Raw genomic sequence first — 26,908 nt, forward strand, 5'->3', positions numbered from 1 at the left:
TTATCATTTTCACAATTTCACTGTATTATTCCAACCTCATAGTGTGGAGATATATATAAAACACAGGAAAATCACGTTTTGCATCAAAGTGATTAAAAAAAAAACTATATTCCAAGTTAATAATTTGACTTCCAAGTCTCATAAATAACATTTCCGTTCCATCTCTATTGCTATTTCTCTACTGTATTGTGAAGTTTTATATTAGGAGAAATAGGTCAGTATTTACATATTATTCAAAATTAGATATTCAGGTTTTTCCTGGAAATTACATAAATATCTCATCAAGCAAGACATGTTTCCTATGAAATGTGATCTATTAGTGTGACTGTTATTTGGCCTACGTAGTAATGGGCATGTGGCTTTTATTATAACATAGTTAGGCCTTGTGCTAACAGGAGACAAGAGGCTTATCAGTTTTGAGTGCTGTCCTCATACTTGTCAGCTAGGTTACTGTAACTCACGGTTGGGCCTAAAAGTAGCCTCTCCCAGTCTGCTGTAGTACTCGGGCTTTGTAAATTCACTTAGCTAATTGATTTCAGCATGTCTTCCTCTAGGCATCACGTTGTTCGCCATCATGTGATGACACTGGTCTCAAGCCTACTTGTTAACCAGAACCGAGGGCATCACTACCCGAAGGAGAGGGCCGAGACGCTATAGATTAACAAAAAGGCGACCCTATAACCTGCAACTGCGTGTTTTTTTTAGTCTCAACTATGACCACGCCTGCCTTCTCAAAATGAGTTTTGCTGTGATGCCGGTAGCTTTAAGAAAAACGTAGGTCGAGCATCTTTATTTTCCCGCCGCCGAAAGTTAAAGAGGAAATATTTAACGAAAGATTCATAAATGGCTGAAGAAGTTTTAATAACGCCACCAGGGAAAATAACGTCGGTAAGATTTTCAAGTTTGTTTTTGTAAATTACCTGCTATTCTGTTTGATTTTGATATTCCATTCAGTTCACATTCTTTACCTGCATCCTATCTTGGATGCAATATTTTATTTATAAACTTGTTATAAACAATTTTCCATATTTATTGTAGCGATCCTGTGTTTATAAGCGCGGCATCGACTGCCACAAAAGCATGTTCAAGTGGCAGAGTCGAAACCCGCGCATATAAACACAGGGTCGCGCTACACTATATTGAATTAAAATATGCCTGACATATTGACATCTGTAAATTGACATTGCTCTGTACGAACATAGGCGCCTAAATGTTACATGAGCAGGCACTGTCAGCGATAGGCTAGATGCAACTAAACTTGTCTTTCTTTTACATAGTAACGTTAGAACCCATATTATGACTGACAAGTCAATACTTTATCTTTACTTAAACATCATGCCTCTGTCCCTCAGAAGAGGAGGTGAGCACTCATTACATGTCACAAGACAATGTCTAATCTACACAACCTTTCTCACGTGTGTGCGGTAGGCAAGTGACTGCATCTGACCACTTAGTGCCCAAATTAAGTTCCCTGACCTGACCTGGGTGAAGTCCACCTCCATCGTGCAATGCGTTCCACTGGTTCTGGACCAGAGTACAGTCACACTTCCTGACTGCTGATGAAACATTACTATTCTATTCTGAACTGTGGCTTGAGCCCCTATGTTTTCTCCTATCCATTCCACTTCATCACTTGTTAGAAAGCATTTAAACTAATCTTAGTCCCCTTGAGGCTATTATAGTAAGAAAGGTAATGTATGCATGCAGTTGAAGTCGGAAGTTTACATACACTTAGGTTAGAGTCATTAAAACAAGTTTTTCAACCACTCCACATATTTCTTGTTAATAAACTATAGTTTTGGCAAGTCTGTTGGGACATCTACTTTGTGCATGACACAAGTACATTTTCCAAAAATTGTTTACAGACAGGTTATTTCACAGTATCACAGTTCCAGTGGGTCAGAAGTTTACATACACTAAGTTGACTGTGCCTTAAAACAACTTGGAAAATTCCAGAAAATGATGTCATGGCTTTAGAAGCTTCTGAAAGGCTAATTGACATCATTTTAGTCAATTGGCGGTGTACCTGTAGATGTATTTCAAGGCCTACCTTCAAACTCAGTGCCTCTTTGCTTGACATCATGTGAAAATCAAAAGAAATCAGCCAAGACCTCAGAAAAGAATTGTAGACCTCCACAAGTCTGGTTCATCCTTGGGAGCAATTTCCAAACGCCTGAAGGTACCACGTTCATCTGTACAAACAATAGTATGCAAGTATAAACACCATGGGACCACGCAGACGTCATACCTTTGAGGAAAAAGACGCGTTTTGTCTCCTAGAGATGAACATACTTTGGTGCGAAAAGTGCAAATCAATCCCAGAACAACAGCAAAGGAAACAGGTACAAAAGTATCTATATCCACAGTAAAACGAGTCCTATATCGACATAACCTGAAAGGCCGCTCAGCAAGGAAGAAGCCACTGCTCCAAAACCTCCATAAAAAAGCCAGACTATGGTTTGCAACTGCACATGGGGACAAAGGAAATGTCCTCTGGTATGATGAAACAAAAAAATAACTGTTTGGCCATAATGACCATTGTTATGTTTGGAGGAAAAAGGGGGAGGCTTGCAAGCCAAAGAAAACCATCACAACCGTGAAGCACGGGTGTGGCAGCATCATGTTGTGGGGGTGCTTTGTTGAGGGAGGGACTGGTGCACTTCACAAAATAGATGGCATCATGAGGATGGAAAATTATGTGGATATATTGAAGCAACATCTCAAGACAAATGGGTCTTCCAAATGGACAATGACCCCAAGCATACTTCCAAAGTTGTGGCAAAATGGCTTAAGGACAACAAAGTCAAGGTATTGGAGTGGCCATCACAAAGCCCTGACCTTAATTCAATAGAAAATGTGTGGGCAGAACTGAAAAGGCGTGTGCCAGCAAGGAGGCTGTCACGTTCTGACCTTTATTTAGTATGGTCAGGGCGTGAGTTGGGGTGGGCAGTCTATGTGTGTTTTTCTATGTTGGGGTTTTGAGTTCAGCCTAGTATGGTTCTCAATCAGAGGCAGGTGTCGTTAGTTGTCCCTGATTGAGAATCATACTTAGGTAGCCTGGGTTTCACTTTTGAGTGGTGGGTGTTTGTTTCCGTGGGAGTGTTTGTTGCCACACGGTACTGTTTCGGTTTTCGTTCATGTTCACGTTTATTGTTTTGTATTTCATAGTGTTCAGTTTATGTCTTAAAATAAACGTTATGGACACTTACCACGCTGCACATTGGTCCTCCGATCCTTCTCGCTACTCCTCCTCAGAAGAGGAGGAAGAATGCCGTTACAGAGGCCTACAAACCTGACTCAGTTACACCAGCTCTGTCAGGAGGAAGTTCACCCAACTTATTGTGGGAAGCTTGTGGAAGGCTATCCAAAACGTTTGAACCAAGTTAAACAATTTATAGGCAATGCTACCAAATACTAATTGAGTGTATGTAAACTTCTGACCCACTGGGGATGTGATGAAAGAAATAAAAGCTGAAAGAAATCATTCTCTCTACTATTATTCTGACATTTCACATTCTTAAAATAAAGTGCTCATAATAACTTACCTAAAACAGGGAATTTTTACTAGGATTAAATGTCAGGAATTGTGAAAAACTGAGTTTAAATCTATTTGGCTAAGGTGTATGTAAACTTCTGACTTCAACTGTAGGATGGGCATCTGGCCCTAATTTCTGACTAATGCAAACTGGTTTAAGAGCATTTCATATTATACTCTACCTAAATCTGATACTCTCTATTAGTATAATATAATATATTTCGTATGGTATGTATTCGTTTGTGGATATTCATCATCCATTTCGGATTATATATTACGAATTACAATTCGTATAATGTGTTACAAATTTACAAAATGTACAATATGTTAAGAATGTGCAAAACGTATGATGTGTTACGAATTCCAGTTTGTTGTGGCTAATGTTAGCTAGGCAGTTAGGTGGCTAATGCTAATGTTAGCTAGCTGACTATCGTTAGCTAGGCTAGGGGTTAAGTTTAAGGTTAGGAGTTAGGTTTAATGGGTTATGTTGAGGGGAAGGGTTAGCTAAAAGCGTTAAGGTTAGGGGAAAGGTTAGCTAACATGCTAAGTAATTGCAAAGTAGCTAAACAGTTTTAAGTAGTTGAACAGTTGCTAATTAGCTAAAATGCTATCTAGAACCTAAAAGGGTTCTTCGGCAGTCCCCATTGGAGAACCCTTTGAATAACCCTTTTTGGTTCCGGGTAGAACCCTTTTGGATTTCTTACATGGAACCCTAAGAGGTTCTACCTGGAACCAAAAATGGTTCTACCTAGAACCAAAAAGAGTTTTCGTATGGGGACAGTGGAAGAACCGTTTTGGAACCCTTTTTTCGAAGAGTGTATGTAACCGTACCAAACATAACATATCATACTAATTTACTTTTACTATGATATGTTTAGTCTATGAAACCAGGCTGAGGAATAACATGTATATGGGAATTTCCGCATGAGATTGGCCCAAATATAGTCATGGTGTTTTGTAGCTTCCTGAAGTAAAATCAATATCCCAGTAATGATCATCACTGTATACAAGTGGGGACATTTGGCCTGTCCTCAAATGGAAAAAAGCTATTTTAGGTGTAAGGTTTAGCGTTAGAATATAAGGTTAGGGTTTGAGTTAGGGGTTAATGAAAAAAAGGATTTTGAAAAGGAACCAAGTGTTTGTCCCCAAAAAGTCCTCACACGTATAGTAATACCCTGTGTGTGTGTGTGTGTGTGTGTGTGTGTGTGTGTGTGTGTGTGTGTAGATTCTCCAGATTCTCCACCAGATACAGTCACATAATTAACATGTTAAGGGTTAATGTGGCTTATACCAACAGTTCCTCAGACCCATGGATTCCTCCAAACTAAAGGCCATAGAAGAGATGAATGAGAGCCCAACAGTAAAGACAACTTTGACTGTCATTCATATTCACACAAATCTTAAACCTTTGACTGTAAATGACAGAACAAATGAACTCCTCAAGAGCAAAGGCTGGAGTACAAACCAAATAATAAAACATTAGTTGTTGGTTTATGACAAGTTTACTGTACACATTTTCTCTGAGATAATCTCCCTTTATCCCTTTCTCTCTCTCTCTGCAGCACCTGACCTCATCTCTGTTGGCAGTAGCGTTCCTCACCTCATTTGGGAGCTCCATGCTCTATGGCTACAACCTGGCAGTGGTCAACTCCCCTGCAGTGGTAAGTCCATTGAACTACACTCATATTATCTGCATTGTACATTCCATACTTTCCTCTATTGAATACTCTGCCACGGCCAACTCCTAACTTGTGGAACCGGGAATCTCCCCCAAATCATGTATTGTTGATGTAAACAGAGATTTGCGCGATTGTTGAAGTTACATTTACATTTAGAATTAAATTTACTTTCACCAGTCTACACTATTGACTATGTGACTATGGACTGTGTCCCACGGACATCAATTTGATTTATGAAGTTTGAATTATGAGTATACATCTCACATACAGTATACAGTGCATTTGGGAAGTATTCAGACCATTTTCCACATTTTGTTACTGTTACGGTTTTCTAGGTGTGAAGGAGAGTCGGACCAAACTGCAGCGTGTAGATTGCGATCCATGTTTAATGAACAACGTAAACACGAATTAACACAAAACACTACAAAACAATAAACGTAACAAAAACCGAAACAGCCTATACTTGTGTCAACTAACACAGCGACAGGAACAAAGACACTAAGGACAATCACCCACGACAAACTCAAAGAATATGGCTGCCTAAATATGGTTCCCAATCAGAGACAACGATAAACACCTGCCTCTGATTGAGAACCACTCCAGACAGCCATAGACTTTGCTAGATAACCCCACTAGCTACAATCCCAATACACACACACCAAAACCCCAAGACAAAACACACCACAATACAAAAACCCCATGCCACACCCTGGCCTGACCCAATACATGAAGAAAAACACAAAATACTTAGACCAGGGCGTGACAGTTACGTTATAGCCTTATCCTAAAATGGGTCATGTCATTTTTTTCCCTCATCAATCTAGACACAATTTTAAAAAAACATAATAACAAAGTGAACACAGGATATTAGAAATGTTTGCAAATGTATTAAAAATAAAAAACATAAATACCTTATTTTCATAAGTATTCAGACCCTTTGCTATGAGACTCGACATTGAGCTCAGGTGCATCCTGTTTCCATTGATCATCCTTGAGATGTTTCTACAACTTGATTGGAGTTCACATGTGGTAAATTCAAATGTTAGGACATGATTTGGAAAGGCACACACCTGTCTATATAAGGTCCTACATTTAACAGTGCATGTCAGAGCAAAAACCAAGCCATGAGGTCGAAGGAATTGCCCGTAGAGCTCCGAGACAGGATTGTGTCGAGGCACAGATCTGGTGAAGGTTACCAAAACATTTCTCCAGCATTGAAGGTCCCCAAGAACACAGTGGCCTCCATCATTCTAAAATGGAAGAAGTTTGGAACCACCAATACTCTTCCTAGAGCTGGCTGCCCGGCCAAGCTGAGCAAGAGAAGAGCTCCAGAGTTCTTCGGTGGAAATGGGAGAACCTTCCAGAAGGACAACCATCTCTGCAGCACTCCACCAATCAGGCCATTATGGTAGAGTGGCCAGACGGAAGCCACTCCTTAATAAAAGGTAAATGACAGCCCGCTTGGAGTGTGCCAAAAGCCACCTAAAAACTCTCAGATCATGATTAACAAGATTCTCTGGTCTGATGAAACCAAGATTGAACTATTTTCAGTGGCAGGGACTGGGAGACTAGTCAGGGTCGAGGGAAAGATTAACGGCGCAAAGTACAGAGAGATCCTTGATGAAAACCTGCTCCAGAGTGCTCAGGACCTCAGACTGGGGCGAAGGTTCGCCTTCCAACCGGACAACGACCCTAAGCACACAGCCAACAAAACGTAGGAGTGGCTTAGCCTCTGAATGTCCTTGAGTTAGCTAGAGCCCGCACTTGAACCCGATCGAACATCTCTGGAGAGACCTGAACATAGCTTTGCAGTGACGCTTCCCCATCCAACTTAACAGGCTTTGAGAGGATCTGCAGAGAAGTATAGGAGAAACTCCCCAAATAAAGATGTGCCAAGCTTGTAGCGTCATACCCAAGAAGACTCAAGGCTTTAATTGCTGCCAAAGTGGCTTCGACAAAGTACTGACTAAAGGGTCTGAATTCTTATGTAAATGTTATATTTCAGTTTTTTATTTTTAATAAACTTGCAAAAACTTATTAAAACCTGTTTTTGCTTTGTCATTATGGGCTATTGTGTGTAGATTATTGAGGGGAAAGATACAATTTAATCCATTTAGAATACAGCTGTAACGTAACAAAATGCGGAAAAAGTCAAGGGGCCTGAATACTTACCGAATGCACTGTATCTTTTACACTCTTACCCTCATGTACATCAGAGTGAGACCCCCAATGCTGTATCTAATACTGCTCACCATGATGAGTCCATGCTTTCACACAAAAAACGTGAAAGTCTGAGGCTTAGCCTACATTTTAACACGGATAGTTAAAATTAAAATGATTTGTCAGTGTGAGGTAGTTTAAACTGTGTGTGCATCTGTGAAAGGTTTGTTGTCACCAGGAATGTGGATTGAATGAGGAACCAGGCTGCTCTTTATCAGAAGGAATGCAGTTGAGGCCATGCAGTTGGAAGGACTGTAGAACCAATCTCTCCGAAGCTAATGCCAAATATATCCTACAGCATAAAGATAATGCTAACTGCATTCTTCAGCCCAAAGCTAATGCTAATTGTATCCCACAGCTATAGGGTCACTGTTGGGGTCATTGGGTATTGTGTCTTTGTCCCTTTAGCCCAATTACAGGCCACTGGTTACCAGTGTTGACTGTTGGGGTTTGGGCTTGCTTTATATTCTTGTTTCAATTGGTGGTGACTGGTGCAGTATTTGCTAAGACATAATACTAGGTAAATAGCAGGACTGTCATATGATTTACATTCATTTAAATGTACAAATATTTGTTATTTTACTTTGAAAGTAGTCTATGGACAAGGAGTGACTGCAACCCATACTGTTCTTTTTTAAACTAGCCGCAAGAAACATTTAGCGAGATTCTAATTTGTGGATCAATTCCCATGTACAGTACCAGTCAAAAGTTTGGACACACCTGTCACGACTTCCGTCGAAGTCGGCTCCTCTCCTTGTTCGTTCGGCGATCGACGTCACCGGCTTTCTAGCCATCGCCGCTCCATTTTTCATATGTTCATTTGTTTTGTCTTGTTCCATACACACCTGCTTTTCATTCCCCAATCAATCTACATGTATTTAGTCCTCTGTTCCCCATCATGTCTTTGTGTGTAAGTGTTTATTGTTACGTGATTATTTTGTCAGGTGCTGCACTTTTGTTTTAGACTGTGTTTGTGGCACTAGTATGTTTTTTATGCTGTCATTGTTGACCGGTATGAAAATGCGCCTGTTTAATATACTCCGCTCTCCTGTACTTGACTTCACCTCCCATATACACACCTAACAACACCTACTCGATCAAGGGTTTTTCTTTATTTTTACTATTTTCTACATTGTAGAATAATAGTGAAGACATCAAAATTATGAAATAACACGTATAGAATCATGTAGTAACCAAAAAAGTGTTACACAAATCAAAATATAATTTACATTTGAGATTCTTCAAAGTAGCCACCCTTTGCCTTGATGACAGCTTTGTACACTCTTGGCATTCTCTCAACCAGCTTCACCTGGAATGCTTTTCCAACAGTCTTGAAGGAGTTCCGACATATGCTGAGTACTTGTTGGCTACTTTTCCTTCACTCTGCGGTCCAACTCATCCCAAAGCATCTCAATTGGGTTGAGGTCAGGTGATTGTGTAGGCAAGGTCATCTGGTGCAGCACTCCATCACTCTCCTTCTTGGTCAAATAGCCCTTACATAGCCTGGAGGTGTGTTTGGGGTCATTGTCCTGTTGAAAAACAAATGATAGTCCCACTAAGTGCAAACCAGATGGGATGGCGTATCGCTGCAGAATGCTGTGGTGGCCATGCTGGCTAAGTGTGCCTTGAATTCTAAATAAATCCCAGACAGTGTCACCAGCAAAGCACCCCCACACCATCACACCTCCTCCTCCATGCTTCATGGTGGGAACCACACCGTTACGTCCGTTAGATGAATGAGACCAAAGCAGCGTGGAAAGTGTTCATGATTTTTAATACTGAACTCCGATAAAACAACAAAATACAAAATCGACCATAAAGTTCTACAGGGCTAGACAGCTACTATGCAAAAACATAGTCAAGGTCCCACAAACTAAAGGCTGCCTAAGTATGATCCCCAATCAGAGACAACGATAGACAGCTGCCTCTGATTGGGAACCATACCCGGCCAACAAAGAAATAGAAAAACTAGAATGCCCGCCCAAATCACACCTCGACCTAAACAAATAGAGAATTAAAAAGGCTCTAAGGTCAGGGAGTGACACACACATGCGTAGATAATCCGTTCACCTACTCTGCGTCTTACAAAGACACAGAGGTTGGAACCAAATATCTCAAAAGAAAGATTTCCACCGGTCTAATGTCCATTGCTCGTGTTTCTTGGCCCAAGCAAGTCTCTTCTTCTTATTGCTGTTCTTTAGTAGTTGTTTCTTTGCAGCAAATCGACCATGAAGGCCTGATTCACGCAGTCTCCTCTGAGCAGTTGATGTTGAGATGTGTCTGTTACTTGAACTCTGTGAAGCATTTATTTGGGGTGCAATTTCTGAGGCTGGTAACTCTAATGAACTTATCCTCTGCAGCAGACTGCTTTTCCTGTGGCGGTCCTCATGAGAGCCAGTTTCATCATAGCGCTTGATGGTTTTGTCTGGATTAACTGACCTTCATGTCTCTAAGTAATGATGGACTGTCATTTCTCTTTGCTCATTTTAGCTGTTCTTGCCATAACATGGACTTGGTCTTTTACCAAATATGTCTATCTTCTGTATACCACCCATACCTTGTCACAACACAACTGATTGGCTCAAATGCATTAAGAAGGAAAGAAATTACACAAATGTACTTTTAATAAAGCACACCTCTTAATTGAAATTCATTCCAGGTGACTACCTCATGAAGCTGGTTGAGGGAATGCCAAGAGTGTGAAAAGCTTTCATCAAGGCAAAGGGTGGCTACTTTGAAGAATCTCAATTATAAAATATATTTTGATTTTGTTTAACACTTTTTTGGTTACTACATGATTCCATGTGCTATTTCATAGTTTTGATGTCTTCACTGTTATTCTACAATTTAGAAAATAGTACAAATTTAAGAAAACCCTTGAATGAGTAGGTGTGTCCAAACGTTTGACTGGTACTGTAAGTCAATCTTATGTTGAAATTGCATGCTGTTCTACATCGGGTTCCTATGTTTTAACACCCATCAGAACACTCTGTTACACTTTTAAGGAAGTAGGCAGTGTACCGTAATTACAATTTGACCATGTGTTTTTTAAATTGCAGTTCAATTACCAAATCGCTCTCTAGTGGGCTCATGGGTGGAATGTTATTCAAATGTTTCATAATTCCCTAAATAATAATCAGGTTTCTATGTCAACCGGTTTTGTTATATTTCAGACTTCTGTGATGCACATTGAATGTATAAAAAAATGTAAGACACCTGCTCTTTCCATGACATAGACTGACCAGGTGAATCCAGGTAAAAGCTATGATTCTTTATTGATGTCACTTGTTAAAGAAGGATTTTTAAGCCTTGAGACAATTGAGACATGTATCGTGTATGTGTGCCATTCAGAGGGTGAATGGGCAAGACAAATGATTGAAGCACACCAGTTTGGGGGGTGGGGGGGTTGCAACCCAATATTAGGAAGGTGTTCTTTATGTATGTTTTGTACACTCAGTGTATATAAAGTGTATTATTGGGATGCAAACTCAAAATTGAATACATTTCAACTCTATATCTGACATGGTACAGGCTTCTTCTTATTTTAAGACTATTACCATGTGTGTGAGGTGTAAACTTTTCTTCCCAAAGTAAATTTGTTTAAGACTACTGTCATGTTTGAATTGGACCAAGGCGCAGCGTTGTATGCGTGCATTGTTATTTTATTTAGCGAATGAGCACTGAACAAACTAACCAAAATAACAAACCGTGAAGCTATACAAACGAGTGCTGACAGGCAACTACACATAGACAAGAACCCACAAACACAAAAGGGAAAATGGATACCTAAATATGATCCCCAATCAGAGACAACGATAAACAGCTGCCTCTGATTGGGAACCATATAAGGCCACCATAGACATACAAATACCTAGACCTACAAAACCCTAGACATACAAAAACCCTAGACAATACAAAAACTAGCATACCCACCCTCGTCACACCCTGACCTAACCAAAATATAAAGAAAACAGAGATATCTAAGGTCAGAGCGTGACAACTACCAAGAATGACTCTGTGTGACCCTGATTACGACCACTGCAGTAAAATGTTAGGTTAACAGCTGGACTGTAAAGTGAAGCTTAGCCAACAGTTGTCCATTCCAATTCTATAGTTGGAACTGTAGAGATATGGTTGGAACACTGCTTTAATATCTGCTCAAGTGAACTGTGAAATAGAGCATGACCAGAATGTTTCTGTTTGTATGTTTGAAATACACTAAGGTCTGATTACTATCATCAGAACACACATACGCACGCACACACGTATGCACACACACACACAGTGCAAGGTCTCTTCATTTCTCACCGTTCCTCGCCTGAGTCTGTGAGTGGTTGAATTGATCCTGAATTGGCCACACTGTAGATTAAGAGGTTAATTAAGTTTTTTTTTAAAAGGACATAGCAGTGGAATTGAATTAGTCCTGGTCTGTGACCTGAAAATGCCAGGGAGAGAGGAGAAGCATGGGCCACATGACAAGGACTCCCAGTTTGGTTGTGATTCTGCGTTCCCCTCTATAGGCTCTCATTGGCCAGATAGCGATGGATTAAATGTAAGTGGGGCGGTCTCATTGACATTGGCATTTTGGGAATGTAAGATTGATAGTTATATAGTGTTTTGTACAGTTTGATGCTGGTAACAAATTGAGGTCTTAGTGACATTATGTAACACATTGTGTGCTGTATGGCATACTGTGTGTCATACAGTCATTTGAATTGTGTCGCACCAAGTTTATGTGATAACACCTCTTTGCCCCTCTCAATTTAATTCTACTCAATGAGCTCTATTGGCATGATAGGTATCTATCATCATCTTACACTGGCAAAGCAAGAGCACAGGAACACATTAAATAAATCTTAGTGATTAACAGTAGTAATACTGTTTTCTCCCCGCTTTGTTTCTCTCACTCTCTCTCTCCCTGTTTCACTCTCCCCCACAGTACATTAAGGACTTCTACAACAGGACGTCAGTGAGCCGTAATGGTACGGGGCTGGATGGGGAGGCTCTGACCCTCATGTACTCTCTCACCGTGTCTGTCTTTGCCATTGGGGGTCTACTGGGATCCCTCATGGTGGGCATGCTTGTCACCAGGTTCGGCAGGTGAGACCCTTACACGCTCCCCATACGCACACTCCCAGTGACACACACTCCTATACAGGTTTTTCACAATATTCTCTGCTCCCCATTCGAGTCAGTGGTCATCTGTAAAGATTTGGAAAGTTCTGTCCTTTGATGACCTTTGTTTTGGTTTAGGCCAATGCCTGAGACCTCCAGACACTGTGGCTGCAGGGTGGCTGTTGGCCAGTTGACATGAACAGCCTCAGAGACACAATGCAGCATCTGGACTGGAGCTCTGGGCACTGCCACCCTGCTACCCTGCCACCCTGCCTGGCTTTCTGAGCTAGTCACACACACACACACACACACACACACAACTGAGGGCATTAGAGCAGCGCCCTCATCTATCACCCCTGACCTTCTCCCCTCTGATCGCAAGGATGACCATGCCCTCCCTCCTTTGCTCTCCTCTGCCCTTCAGAGTGCACACTGTTTGTCCTGTCTGCCTTTCAGAGTGCATAGTGTTTAGTTACACTGCCATTTAGAGTTTAAACTCTTTGTACAAGCTACCCAATGTGCTACACTTGTTCTGTTCCCTCTGCCCTTTAAAGTGCACACTCTCTGTCCCCTATACCCTTTGGAGTGTAGTCAGTGCGATCTCTGTCCCATCTTGCCAGCCCTCTAAAGAGTGTTTTGTATTCAGTGCAGGCTTAGATCTCATTTATCTAAAGGACTCACGTGATCTGACTGGACATTTACATGCAAATGAAAGAGAACAATTTACGAGCCCAGTTATGAGCTGATCATTTTCATCACCCAACGGTGTTTTATGGGCGATCAGAACTCAAAACGCCCTCCCTGACTGTATATCAGGGGGAGACTTTACTATTCTATGTCATAGAAGTAATGAAGGTGTACCTGCTATTGCCTATGGTCCACATGCTTTTATGCACAGCTTCATACATTGGTACATTAATTAGCTAGTTCTGATAATCCACACATTTTAATGGTGGACAGAGCCAACCATAATGTGTGTGTGTGTGTTGTGCGTGTGTGTGTAGGAAAGGCACAGTGGTGAACTCAACGGTATTGGTGTTCATCGCTGGATCTCTCATGGGCTTCAGCAGGATCTGTGGCTCTCCAGAGATGGTCATCTTTGGCCGCTTCGTCACAGGGATCCACTCAGGTACAAACACATCAGCGTGCCCACTCAGTGAGAAGGGTAAGGTTCAGGGTTGAGAGTTAGAGTTAAGGTTATAGGATAAGGGTCAAGGTTCAGGAATGGGTCACTGTTTAATCAGCCAGGAATGTATACATACGGTATAAACGTGGCACGGTAGCTGGGCAAAGTTGTGAATGTAGCAATAACAAGAAAGTGAATGTTTGCTCACTGTTGTGTCTTATCTTGATTTTTGGTCGGTGAAAAAAATGTCCACGTCGTCATCGTTGTGTTGTGTAGGTATCTCTCTGAGCGTGGTGCCCATGTACCTGGGGGAGATAGCTCCTAAGAACCTGCGTGGTTTCCTGGGGCTCGTGCCCAGCCTCTTCATTTGTGCTGGGGTCTTCTCGGCCCAGATCCTGGGTCTACACGAAATTCTGGGGAAGGTACGCCAAATACCATTTCCAGGAAAAGCTTTACACTTGCCGTTCATAAGTTTAGAGATGGATTCATTTTCAATGGTTTGCGTGTTGCATTTTTGGGGTTATGTGTGTACTGCACAGGAGGTTGGTGGCACCTTAATTGGGGAGGACAGGCTCATGGTAATGGCTGGAGCGGAGCGGAATGGTATCAAATACAAACACATGGTTTCCACGTGTTTGATGCCATTCCATTTGCTCCGTCCTGGACATCATTATGAGCCGTCCTCCCCTCAGCAGCCTCCACTGGTGTACAGCTGTACATCATGTAGGTGATGATTGCGAGTCGTTTTCTCATGTTTACAGGAGGATCACTGGCCCCTGTTTCTCTCTCTGGTGGTGATACCCACCTTCATTCAGCTGATGCTGTTGCCATGGTTTCCGGAGAGCCCACGATACCTGCTGATTGAGAAGCACAATGTCCACGCCACCATTATAGGTCAGCATGCTAGACGACACCATTGAGACGGGGACACATACTTAGTGTGTGAATAATGTAACCTCAGGGCTATGCTTATTTCCTGTGGCAACGTTGTCAATTCGAGTCATGTGCCAAACTGTTTAGTTAACCATCAATGACAAAGTTCAAGTCATATTTAATTTTCATTTGATACAAACGCATTGTCATTGCCTGTTTCAAGTGTAACTTCCTGTTTTATTTCCTACCTCAGCGTTGAAGTGGTACCGGGCCAAGTGTAACATCCAGTCAGAGATCGAGGAGATGCAGGAGGAGCAGCGCTCTCTGTCGTCGGTGGAGACGGTGTCGGTATGGCGACTGATACTGGACCCTTTGGTGCGCTGGCAGCTGCTCAGTGTGGTGGTCATCAATATCGGCATGCAGCTCTCCGGTATAGACGCTGTAAGATTACTCATCTGTTCGCTATGGTGCTCCTCTCTTTCTCATATCTCTCTATCCCTTTGTTACTCCTTTTTTTAGCACTCCTCGCCCTCTCTCTTTTCCCCCGTTTTCACCCCTATCACACCCTGCTCATTCTCTGCCATTCACATGTCCTTTCCTTACTCTCTCACCCTCTCTCTCCTACACTCCACCTCTTATCGCTCTCTCACCTTCTTCCCCCTCTCATCCATTACAGTCGGGCCCACTACACCGAGAGGCTCAGTTGAAAGGCAGAATGAATGATTCCTCATCTTTTACAAGCCTCATGTGATCATGTGGTGAAGAACCCAAAACTACGAGTCATCATTTAACAGCAATACGATTAGCTAAATCCCTTCCTGAATTATGCTACTGAGATGCATTAATTATTCAAATGATTACCAGGACACTGGGGCCAACAAGTGCACATTTTACCCATCAGAGCTGAACTCATTAGCAGCCTCATCTCTGCAATGTATTTTTAGCAGCTAATTAGCTTTGGCAATCTATTTGAGGCAGCTTTGAAACACAGGTAGTGAGGATGAAGATGGTGGTGATGGTGATGAGGATGATGGTATCAGGCAGATACCAGAGGAGAGCTGTAGGCTAAGTGGAGGTGACCGGTGGCAAGCCTTGACACTGTTCTGTGACTGCAGCAGGAGAGAGGAGTGTGTTTAATGGGTGTGTAGACTTGTGTGTGTTGGTTTCTTACTACCTCCAACTCCTGATTTACCCCCCTGTCTAAAGTTAACCTCCCCAAAGCCCCAAATTGAAATCAATTGAATGTGAGTGGTTGTCCACTGTTACTCTGTGCCCATACTGTGCCACCTGTTCCAGGCTGTCCCACTTGTGCCCATGCCCCTCAAGCTCAAAAGTGTCTTTCTCTATTGTAGCTCTGGTTCTATACCAATGACATCTTTAGGAACGCGGGCATCCCAGACCCAGAGATCCAGTACACTACGGTGGGTACAGGAGCCATCGAGATCATTGCTGGCCTCATCGGGGTGAGTCTATGGAGGAGACATGGGATTGGTTGTAAGTTTGCCCTGTCATAGTTTTCTCTTTTAACGGTTGTGTTATTCATGTTTTGTTGCTTTCTGTCTCTTTGTATCTTGTGTTTCTCTCTGCCCCTTCTCTCTCTCTCCCTCTCTCTCTGCCCGTCTCTCTCTCTCTGCCCCTTCTCTCTCTCTCTCTGCCCTCTCTCTCTCTCTCTCTCTCTCTCTCTGTAGTGTTTTACCATAGAGAAACTAGGCAGGAGGCCTCTCATCATCGGGGGGTTTCTAGTCATGGGATTCTGCTGTGCTGGGATCACTCTCTCCCTCGTTCTACAGGTCTGTATTTGTGGTATGTGTGTGCGGGTGGGTGGGAGGTAGGGTGCACTGCATTTGTGTTTTTACTATATTAATTATATCCTTCTGATATGACAGAGAGTACTTTAGTATAGTTTATCAATCAAATGCATTTTATGAAGCCATTTTCAGCAAGAGCTTTACAGATCCCCAGCCTGAAACCCCAAAGAGCAAGCAATGCAGAGGCGGGATCACAGTGGCCAGGAAAAACTCCCGAGAAGGCAGGAACATGTAGGGAGAAACCTAGAGAGGAACCAGGCTCCGAGGGGTGGTCAGTCCTCTTCTGGCTGTGCCGGGTGGAGATTTAAGAGAGCATGCGGCCAACTATAATAGAAATCTCCTTATGGAATATACTGACTCAGTTAGGTCATGGCGTCTTTTGTCTTCCATTACACTATGCTTACAGGTTCACTTACCATTCATGCGTTATGTCAGTGTTGGATGCGTGGTCGGTATCATCGCTGGTTTCTGCATTGGGCCAGGTGAGCTGCATTCTTCTACTTACTCTATCTTACTCTTCTCCTCTCAGTTATGAATTTACTTTCCATTCATTTGAGCAGAGAGCACACATGCAGACACGCGCACACAAACACACACATCCAGGCTTCATACAGGGATACACCGGGGTGTGTTGCCAGATTTGCTGGTTTCCGACCTCCTGGTGTGTATTGAAAGGGCGCCCTCTGGAGGTCAAAGTTGAGCGCTTGTTAATGCAGCTAATGGCCTTGATCTCACCTCCTGATTATCTGCCTGAGTGTGATGATGATAAAGTCTATATCCCCTCTAAGATAGACAAATGAGAGTGTGTTCTGTAGAGGGACGTATGTATGTACATACCCGACTACATCCCCCTCTGGTCCTTAGTGGATTGGCTCATTCTGTCTAGGATCCTGTCTTTAATTAGGCCTCATCACGCCTCATTGGTCAGAAAGGTGATGAATGCTGCCGCTCAACAGCAAATCAAGATGAATAATGAATCAGGGGCCTAACTCCTCATCAGTCGAAAAGTGTTATTCCTCCGCCACCCACAATGATGAGGCACGAATAATTATGCACAAATAAGGCAGCCTGGGCTCATGTTCATTCAAAGGGTCATTAGCAGTGTAGTAACACAAGGCGTTGCATATTCATCACTTGTGACCAAACGGGATTAGATCGCTTACTACCACATTACAATGGTAAACAATTGCTCAGGTGCCATCCAGAGCTGGGTTTAAATAGTTTGCCTGAACGTTTTCTTGAGCCTGCCTGGAGTAGCAGATTGGCAGGTCGGGTTTACACTTTTGGGACTGTTCCATTGATTCCATTGCGCCAGGCAAGCTCAATCAAACGCAGCTAGCTTATGTATTTGAAAGATACTGTACCTAGGGCTGGTGCCATCCCCTACTGCGATTGTTGCCTTAAGCAGTTCATTTAACCCCTAAACTGCTACAGCGGTAATACTGTAAGGCTGACCGTGTGCTGCTCCCAGCCTGGTGTGTGAATAGTGTGTCAGGGGTTTGGGTACTGTGACAGTAAAAATATAAATTGGAAGATTAACATTTTATTCAAGGGGACTTTTATTTTGAAAACTCTGTATGAATGCTGTTGAAGGTTGTTAGGAATTATACTGCAACACTCATGAAGGTGTTATGACTGATTTCATGAAGTTGTTATGTATACCCCCTTCCTTACTTCCTGGATATGTAGCTACAGTAGATAAATAACTCTTCTTAAAGCCCCTTTATCACTCTACCTGTCAGTGTGTTTACATAGTCTGTGTTTGTATATGGGCTGAAATTATTGGTTTAATGTGTGTGTGTGTGTGTGTGTGTGTGTGTGTGTGTGTGTGTGTGTGTGTGTGTGTGCAGTATACTAACGGTCAGTGTATATATTGTAGCGGGTGTTCCTTTCCTGATAACGGCAGAGCTGTTTAAACAGTCTCACCGCCCAGCAGCCTACACTGTGGGAGGATCCCTCAACTGGATTTCCAACTTCACAGTCGGCTTCGTCTTCCCCTTCCTACAGGTAACCAACTGCCTCTGCTCTCACTTAATCTGTCCTCACTTCATATGGCCTCTGTCCTCACTTAATAATATGCCCTCTGCCCTCAATTAACTTGACCTGGCTGTGCCCCTACTTAACATGGCAGCATCAGGGTTGCTGGCATCAGAACTTCAGGTGCCACCTACTGCCGTTGTGCCCGTGAGCATGGCACTTAACCCCTAGCCTGCTCCAGGGGCTCTGCAGTGCAGCTGACACTGTGTTGCTTCCAGCCTTTTGTGTATATGTGTGTTGCCCGGGGGTGGTATTCTACTTTGCCTGGCCTCAGCATGGCTCTGCTTCTTCCTGACATGGCTTTACTTGACATGGTGTCCACCCTCACTCAGCATGGCCAACGTCTTTGCTCCTCAGGACCAATGCCTGTGCAAAAAAACACAAATCAGGGCCAAGCACTATGGATATTAGAATCGAAATCCTTTGTCTGTCTGTCCATCCATCCCTCCCTCCCTGGTGTCAGATGTCCGCTGGGTCCTACTGCTACCTGGTGTTCTGCTGCGTGTGTCTGGCGGTGGCGGCCTTTGTGTTCTTCGTCATCCCTGAGACCAAGAACAAGACGTTCGTGGAGATCAGCCAGATGTTCGCCTCCAAGGAGGCGGTGCCAGAGACCCAGGGCCTGGGCCATCCCGACCAGCTCAAACTGAGGAAGATGAACGGATACGGAACCCTGGAGAATGGATCGCTGGAGTTTGACAGCTCCTCCTCCGTCCCCTGATTAGTGTCTCTGAGAGAGAGGCTGGCTGCATTCCAAAACTCAGAAGTAGCTTTTTTTCCCTTCAGTATGACCATTGATAGGTAAAAAGCTGGATTGGCTGCCACAAAAAAAATCATGGGAGGAGCAGGATACAATATCACGTCGTACTGATTTACTTTCAGATTAACCTGTGATTTTGAGATCATGCAGTTACAGAGACATGCACACATACTGTAGGCACACGTAAATATACTGCACATATGCTTTCTTTTTGCCTTTTACCTTCCTATTCCAAATCAGGCCTTTGCTATTTTGCAGTCATTTAAAGGGTGTCTGGGTTATGTCAAGACTGACAGATCTGTACATTTTTCAGAAGGGTGTAGCTTGATGTGTTTTATACATACTGTATGGTTTTATCAAAAGCCAGAGTTTATTTTCTAATATATAACTGTATTTGAACTGTGTACATTCAAATATTTTATCAAAGTAATAATATGCAAAGCTTTATGATGTTTATGATCAATTATATACTTGTTTTCAGAGCAATCCTTTTTATTGTCTAATAAATCTCAGGAGAGACATTCACTTTGTTTTAGTCATTAGAATCTAACACAAAATATGATGTATGGGTTTTGAAAATTCTTTTGGGGTTTGGGGTTGTTTGGGATATGTTACAACCAGTATTGTTTCAAGTGTTCTTGTGCAGCATATATAACTTCCCTGGCAAGCTCTGCAGATGTATTGCACATACCAGCTAACAACAAACGTTCCCACAACTTCAGAGAACGCTCCATTAAGAGTCTCATTAGGTCACTAACTAATGTTTTCATAGGAATGTGCCCATGATGTGCAAGGAATGTTTCCAAGAGACCACTCCCTTTAATGTATAATTGAACTTACCCAGGAAGTGGTTACCATGTTCTCAGAATTTACAATATTAATGTTTTCGACATGTTTCATGGAAACGTTGAAAGAACATTCACGTGTCGACCATTTCTGAGGGTTAGGAGAATATTCCATCAACCTCCCACCAAACAAAGACAGAACATGGTTGCCATGTTCTCAGAACAGAAGATATGAACGTTCTAGACACGTTTCATTTGAGCGTTGCAGGAACATTTCTGCATATCAGTTGTCAGGACGTCGCCTGATGGTCCCAAAGAAACGTTCTCCCCCTATAAAAAAAAACATGTTTCATTTCACATCACGCCTTGTTACGCCCTCATTGTTGTACCAGTGATCCATTTATAGCTCGTTGTCTGTTGCCAAGGTCAGGGGTACTCTCACACAGTGCTTTTCACCTGGGATTTAAACTGACAAAATACTGGCCCAGTAGGCACATGCTCTAGAGATATCTTTTATTGGGACAGTGGTTAGGGTGTTTGTCATTATTTGGCAACAGTTACTACACACCTATCTGATTTAATTCAAATGAGTTATCAATGACACGTGTGTTCTACATGGTATATTTGTTGTGGATTTCAAAAAGACGACAGAGTTCTCATTGAGATGCTCAGATATATAGAATTAATAAATGCTGATCATTTATGAGGTCGTGGAAATGTGGTCGTGATTCGTGCTCAAGGGGAAATCCTACAGATGTATAGTTTGTATAGAAAATAGATGCGACAATTGTCTTTCATTAAACTGTCTTGTGTCGATAAAAACAGCTGGACGTTATGACGTCACACCTGTAATAAAAAGAAAAGGTGATTGAAGTGTTGCCATTATACATTTAGGCAAATTGTGCATTAATAAATTGGCGACAGGTTGTATGTCTTCCTACCTATCGGGTTCACGTCTCAGCTAGCCCGCAAATGTCCAGCATGGACGGAATGCAAGAATTGAATAATTTTTGCCATATTCTTATAATTATCATGTGCCAACGTTTCGCCACGGTCCGTAGTCTACTACAGTGAAACGTGCACTCCTGTAAATCTGAAATAATTGGATGGTAAAACTTGCATCCAGCCAACTATAAAAGCAAGGCGAAGCAATTCGGCCATTCTTGAAAGTCAGGACAATCCTTATCCTGCAAATAAACATTATTTTCATGGTTTAAACAATAGGCATTTATAATTAAATGTGGAGTGGAGCTTAATAGTTAAGAGTTGACATCACCTGCCCCGGGATTCGGCAATCAACATTTATTCTAAAACACCATCGTAAATTTCCATCATAATTTATCACAATAACGAAAGTTTGACGAAAGACAATTCCACAACTGTCGAACATGTAAAAATGTTGTTTAGCTGCCGTTTTCATTACACATGTCGCATTGCTTTTATCGAATAAATCTGCCTACTAAGAAACTAACTTTAAATAGATCAGATAGGTGTGTTGTAACTGTTGCCAAATAATGACATTAACACATTTAGCTAAGAATGTAAGAGTAGGATGACTCCCCTAGCAGGTCACAAACCCAGGCCATCAGCACCAGTGACGAACGCCCTTCATCGCTTTGCCAATAAGAAATGTCTCTAGGACATGTGCTTATTGGCTAGATCTGAAACAACTTGGTAGGTGTAAGGTAATAGGATGAATGCGCTTTAAAGTAAATATCAGCTCTGTTAAAAACAAACTCAAGAAAAACTATTGCCAACATGTGATTTGGGAGTATCATTGAAAAAGGTTAACATGCACCACCAACATTAAACAACTATACTGAAAGCGTTTAAATTGCTGAAATTAGTGGGCCTAAATCCAATCAATGCATGAGCACAGTGAGATTAACCGGTAGATGACATGGTAGTGTAGCATAAAACTCGGACTACTGTAAATCAAGAGGTTGTGAGTTCAAATCCCACGGGAGGACATGTGAATAATAATTACTGTATAAATTAACATGCATAATGTGTTTCAAACTGTAAAAAAGTTGAAAATGCTAGAAGCACTGTGGGTATGTGAGTATCCCTTACCTATGAAAGGATCAGTGATTCATCAATCGGCGTATTGATTAGATCAATAACAAGGTGTAATGAAACACACATTTTGTTGGGAGAATATTTCTTTGGAAGCATCAGGCGATGTTCCCATGAAACGTGTCAAGAACATTAATACTGTATCTTATGTTCTGAGAACATGGCAAACATGTTCTGTGGGACGTTGATGGGATATTCTCCTTACCCTCAGAAAACTGGACACATTAATGTTATTGCAATGTCCCATGAAACATTTTGATTTTACCTTTATTTAACTAGGCAAGTCAGTTAAGAACTAACTATTATTTACAATGACAGCCTAGGAACAGTGTGTTAACTGCCTTGTTCCGGGGCAGAACGACAGATTTTTACCTTGTCAGCGTGGGGATTCAATCTAGCAAACTTTCGGTTACTGGCCCAACACTCTAACCACTGGGGTACCTGCCACCCCATAATGTCTAGAACATTAAAATCGTATATTCTGAGAGCATGGCAACCATTTTCTATGTATGTTTGGTGGAATGTTGATGGAATATTCTCCTAACCCTCAGAAAACTGGACACATTAATGTTCTTGCAACGTCCCATAAAACGTGTCTATAACATTAATGTTGTGTATTCTGAGAACATTGTAACGTTCTCCTAACTTCAATACTAAAACATGCTAAAAATGTTCTCAGAAGGTTTTTGCTAACATAGATAGAATGTTCCCCTAACTAACAGAAAACACTCAAACATTAGGGTAACATTACAAAAACGTTCTCTCCCCTAGAATTGTTAGCTGGGATCTCTGCCTCTCAAGCAGCTCCCTAGCCAGGCAAAAAGTGACAGAGGATATCCCCAACTGACTGACTCATGCTTGGCTCTGTAACATGTGGACTTGTGCCCAGACAGGGGGAGATATTTCACTGTGACACCACACTCATGATAGAGTTCCTTTGTCCCAACAGGATGTTCAGAGGCAACAACCTCTGTCCAATTAGTAGAGGAACCTACTGACTCTCAACTGACAGGGCAGACTCAACTCTGACGCCCAGTGGCCAGAAAGATAATTGCTCTTAGAATTATGTTGGACTGTTGTCTACAGTATAATGTGGCTGTGGTAGGTCTGTAATCTACTTTAGAAACAAATACAAAATAGTACTATATTCTTACAGACATCACTACATGTTCATATGTACTTTCTCACTCTCGCTGCAGTAGCTCACTCAAACACAAGCATGTATGCATTGCATACACTACATTTACACATCTCTCTCTCTCTCTCTCTCTCTCTCTCTCTCTCTCTCTCTCTCTCTCTCTCTCTCTCTCTCTCTGCAGCAGTGTAATTAATGGCAGCAACCCTGACTTCATAAGCTCTGTGAGGAGCCTTATTGCGGTGTGTCCCTGTGGCTGTGGAAGCCTGCCGCTGACGGATGAGTGTGTCGCCGTGACTCCCTTGCTGCGCCGCTGTCACCAATGCTGATGGCATTAACGTGCAGGCGACGCCGTGACAAATGCCCGTTATCAGCGAACGAGGCTGGTGACAAATGGAAGGGGCGCTCCACGGCCAGCCCTGTCATGCCGTAATAAAAAAAGATGAATGAGCCCCCCACACAGCTCTGTTAATGCGATTTAGGCAGCTCTCGCTGGCTCCAATTAAGACTATAGGAGAGAGGAAGTAGGACGGAGAGAAGGGAAGGAAGCTAGGTGGAGGGAGAGCGAGAGAGATGGGTGGAAGAGGAGCGTTAGCTAGGTGGAGGGGGAGAGAGCGAGGTGGAAGGAAGAGAGGTAACTAGGTAGAGGGAGAGATAGGTGGAAGGATGAGAGGTAGCTAGGTGGATGGAGAGAAAGTGCGAGAGAGACAGGTGAAAGGAAGAGAGGTAGCGAGAGAGAGAGGTGGAAGGAGGAGAGGTGGAGATATAGAGCAGGGATGCAAGGCCTTCTCATGACATAGTTTTACCATCTAAGGTCACTTTGGACAATTTTCATCAAACTTTGCTAAACAAGCTCCATGCTTTACCTGTAGGCGTAGTGACAACATACTGTAATTATAAGTAATACTATTCACACTCTCTCATCACTATCTAGCTAGCCCATTTACACCCCATCTCCAATGTAACAGTATGTCCGATTAAAGGAGTAGTTCACTATTTTACAACATCATGTTAGATGGTTCCTCAACCTGAAAGTAGTCTATGGGCCATGAGAAATTGCAATTCATGATTCGGTTTTCTTTAAACAGCCACTATAAACTTCAGCTAACGTTAGCCACAGCTAGCTTAATCCCAATGGTAATGATAGGAGCATGTGAACATGTCTTTGTTGTTTATGTCCAAATCACCTTTAAGTAACATTAAACCAAATATGGAGTTGATTTGAGTTGATTTCAGGTGATTTTGGTAACAGGATCACATGCCCCCATCATTTTTAGCTGGCGGTGGCTAAAGTTAGCTGAAGACTGTAGTTACTGTTAAAAGATAACTGAACTGTGGATTACAATTTCTCCTGACCCATAGCCTACTTTCAGGATGAGCAACCATCTAACAGCATGTTGTAAAATAGTGAACTACTCCTTAACTCCAACATCTTACCCCTAATGTTATCTGTCCACAATACCCACTTTGTACAGCCTCATTCTTTGCAGGGAAGACATAAGAACCCAGGGATCCATAAAATATTTACTTTACATTTCTATCTCTCTCTCCCTCTCTCTCTCTCCTTTCTCTCTTTCTCTTCTTTCTCTCTCTCGCTCTCTCTCTCCCCCTCTTTCTCGCTCTCTATCTCTCCCCTTTCTCTCTCTCTCTCTCCCCTTTCTCTCTCTTGCTCTCTCATGCTCCCTCTCCCCTTTCTTTCTTTCTTTCTTTCTCTCTCTCTCTCCCTCTTTCTTTGTCTCTCTCCCTCCCTCTCTCTTTCTCTTCTTTCTCTCTCTCGCTCTCTCTCCCCTTCTTTCTCACTCTCTCTCTCCCCTTTCTCTATCTCTCTCACCCCTTTCTCTCTCTCGCTCTCTCTTGCTCCCTCTCCCCTTTCTCTTTCTCTCTCTTTGTCTCTCTCCCCCTCTCTCTCTCTCTCTCTCCCCCTTTTCTTTCTCTCTCTCCCCTTTCTCTCTCTTTGTCTCCCCCCCTCTCTCTCTCCCCTTTCTCTTTCTTTCTCTCTCTTCCTCTCTCTCTCTTGCTCTATGTCTGTCCCTCTTTCTCTCTTCTCATTGTGTCAGAGCTGTCACGGTTCTATTTGTCAGCTATAAAGCAAAGAGAGGTCATACTTTACACTCCAGATGTATAACCTCCCAGGAATTTATTGGGTAAAATTCACCAAAGTTTCAGCATCACAGGTTGAACATAAGGAAGGTGTGACTCTCTTTGTTTATAGCTTACAGTTTATTCCCCACACCTCTACACTAAATAATTTGCTCTGGGTGTGCGCCAGCTCATGCTTTTTATTAGACTGTTCCATTTGTCAACATGGTAGCGGATAGCCGCTAAATGTGGCACTTCTGTGCTACTGGGTCTCCAAGTGTGTTACTGCCTGGGTCTATTCTCTCCCGTTTACCACGGCCTTGTGACCTACACATACATGCATACACTCTCTCATACCTCACACACACACACACACACACTAGGGCAGGGTCCAGAGGTGTATTACCCGGGGCCACAGTGAGGTTGTTTTAAGTGCTAACTATCCAGCCCTGTCCGAGGGCCACAAACAGCACTGCTGATGCCAATGTGGAAACCAATAAGCATCCTGGGCGGGTTTCAGGCTTTTAGGGGGCAGAGCTGGTTTCTCTGGTGTTCTGGCATGTTCACATGTTTATTCCTAGAGATGATTAAAGCCCTAAGATGTTGATTGGCCCCTTTCATTGTCTGATGTGTGTTTGTCAGGGCGTTTCTACCTGTTGGCTTTGATGTCAGAGAACTAGCTGTGTTGTTTAGTTTATGTGGTGTCTGTCTCATCTCATGGCTGCTGGTTGTTAAGTGAGTCTGTTCAGTGTAGGTTAGAGGTCATGCTTTATGTCATACAGTAGCCTACAGCCGGAAATAATGCTATTATATGGGTTAATGTAGTGAATTAAATATTAGTACTTACTTGTAAATATCGCTTATGCTATGAGCTTGGACTTTACATAAGGTAAACATATTTCTAAACTACAAGAGGGTTGAAATAGAGGTGTTTGTTGCTGCCTCTGCCTCTCGTTCTGTTGTTACATCAGTTGCGTTTATTTTCCGGGAGTTATGCTGTAGCTTTCAAGTCCTTACAAGATTAGTGGGTAAATGTAACAATCTTAATACCTTCTTCATTTTGTTCCATTTCGATTCATCAACCAATGCCTGTGTGGGTTTGTTTGATGGTATATTGACCTCGCTGTTCAAATTCAGTGCTGTCAGCTGTCATTCAAATGGACCTTTGCTCCTATAGTAAGTCAAGTCTGCCTCCCTGCCACAGAGGCACCAAGCACAGCCGAGCACTAGAGGGCGCCACATACACTCTCATGCCGGTTTAGTGGAGGAACCTCGGAGTGCCAGGGCAACAAGTATGACAACTCCTGGACCATTTACAGAGAAACAACCAAGATCAAACTTCATACTTCGGTCAGTCCACACTCCCTATCACTCTAGCCCCTTGAATGAACCAATTACTACAGTTTATTGCCTTTGAAAGAACACCCTTGATGCACAGTATATAACACTTGTTTTCAGTATGCACAGAATGTAGGCCTACCGTTACACTGGCCCTGTGTTCCTGCTTCATGTCGTTATTACTCTGTGGGGTCATGACAAAACCAGCCCAGCTCTCCGCCATTCACTCACAAATTCAGGGAGACACCTGGGCAATCCCATGGTGACAGAATGATGCTGAGACTCCGATTCTTCACTTTAAAATGTACGCCAAACGAAAAACATTGATTGCAAAGTTAAACAACT

The 26,908-nt window shown here is 42.5% G+C and overlaps 1 protein-coding gene across 4 annotated transcripts; it reads left to right on the plus strand.

The window, feature by feature from the left end:
• The first annotated feature begins 458 nt into the window (after nt 1–458).
• On the plus strand, nt 459–23,673 carry slc2a15a (solute carrier family 2 member 15a). Of its 4 annotated transcripts, none has more exons than XM_042323531.1 (13): nt 459–888; nt 4,833–4,895; nt 5,098–5,196; nt 12,374–12,534; nt 13,554–13,678; nt 13,952–14,097; nt 14,437–14,569; nt 14,802–14,989; nt 15,901–16,011; nt 16,237–16,338; nt 16,763–16,838; nt 18,236–18,363; nt 23,331–23,673. In XM_042323531.1, exons 1-13 carry the CDS (start codon nt 844–846, stop codon nt 23,340–23,342), a joined length of 1,389 nt encoding a protein of 462 aa, XP_042179465.1. In that variant the 5' UTR covers nt 459–843; the 3' UTR covers nt 23,343–23,673. The 4 variants fall into 4 exon arrangements, with proteins under 4 accessions (XP_042179465.1, XP_024280420.1, XP_024280421.1 ...); XM_024424652.2 differs by lacking the exon at nt 23,331–23,673 and adding an exon at nt 18,857–19,675 and having other exon boundaries at nt 461–888; XM_024424653.2 differs by lacking the exons at nt 4,833–4,895; nt 23,331–23,673 and adding an exon at nt 18,857–19,675 and having other exon boundaries at nt 462–888.
• Nucleotides 23,674–26,908: the final 3,235 nt, after the last annotated feature.

The sequence above is a fragment of the Oncorhynchus tshawytscha genome, linkage group LG06, assembly GCF_018296145.1.
Source record: "Oncorhynchus tshawytscha isolate Ot180627B linkage group LG06, Otsh_v2.0, whole genome shotgun sequence".
Taxonomy (NCBI): domain Eukaryota; kingdom Metazoa; phylum Chordata; class Actinopteri; order Salmoniformes; family Salmonidae; genus Oncorhynchus; species Oncorhynchus tshawytscha.

Bases quoted from the DNA above. Each gene is read 5' to 3' on its own strand.
- slc2a15a (XM_024424652.2), top strand. From the start codon at position 844: ATGGCTGAAGAAGTTTTAATAACGCCACCAGGGAAAATAACGTCG. The intron at 889-4,832 runs GTAAGATTTTCA...TTATACCAACAG, and splicing joins CACCAGGGAAAATAACGTCG to TTCCTCAGACCCATGGATTC. The intron at 18,364-18,856 runs GTAACCAACTGC...CCCTGGTGTCAG, and splicing joins TCGTCTTCCCCTTCCTACAG to ATGTCCGCTGGGTCCTACTG.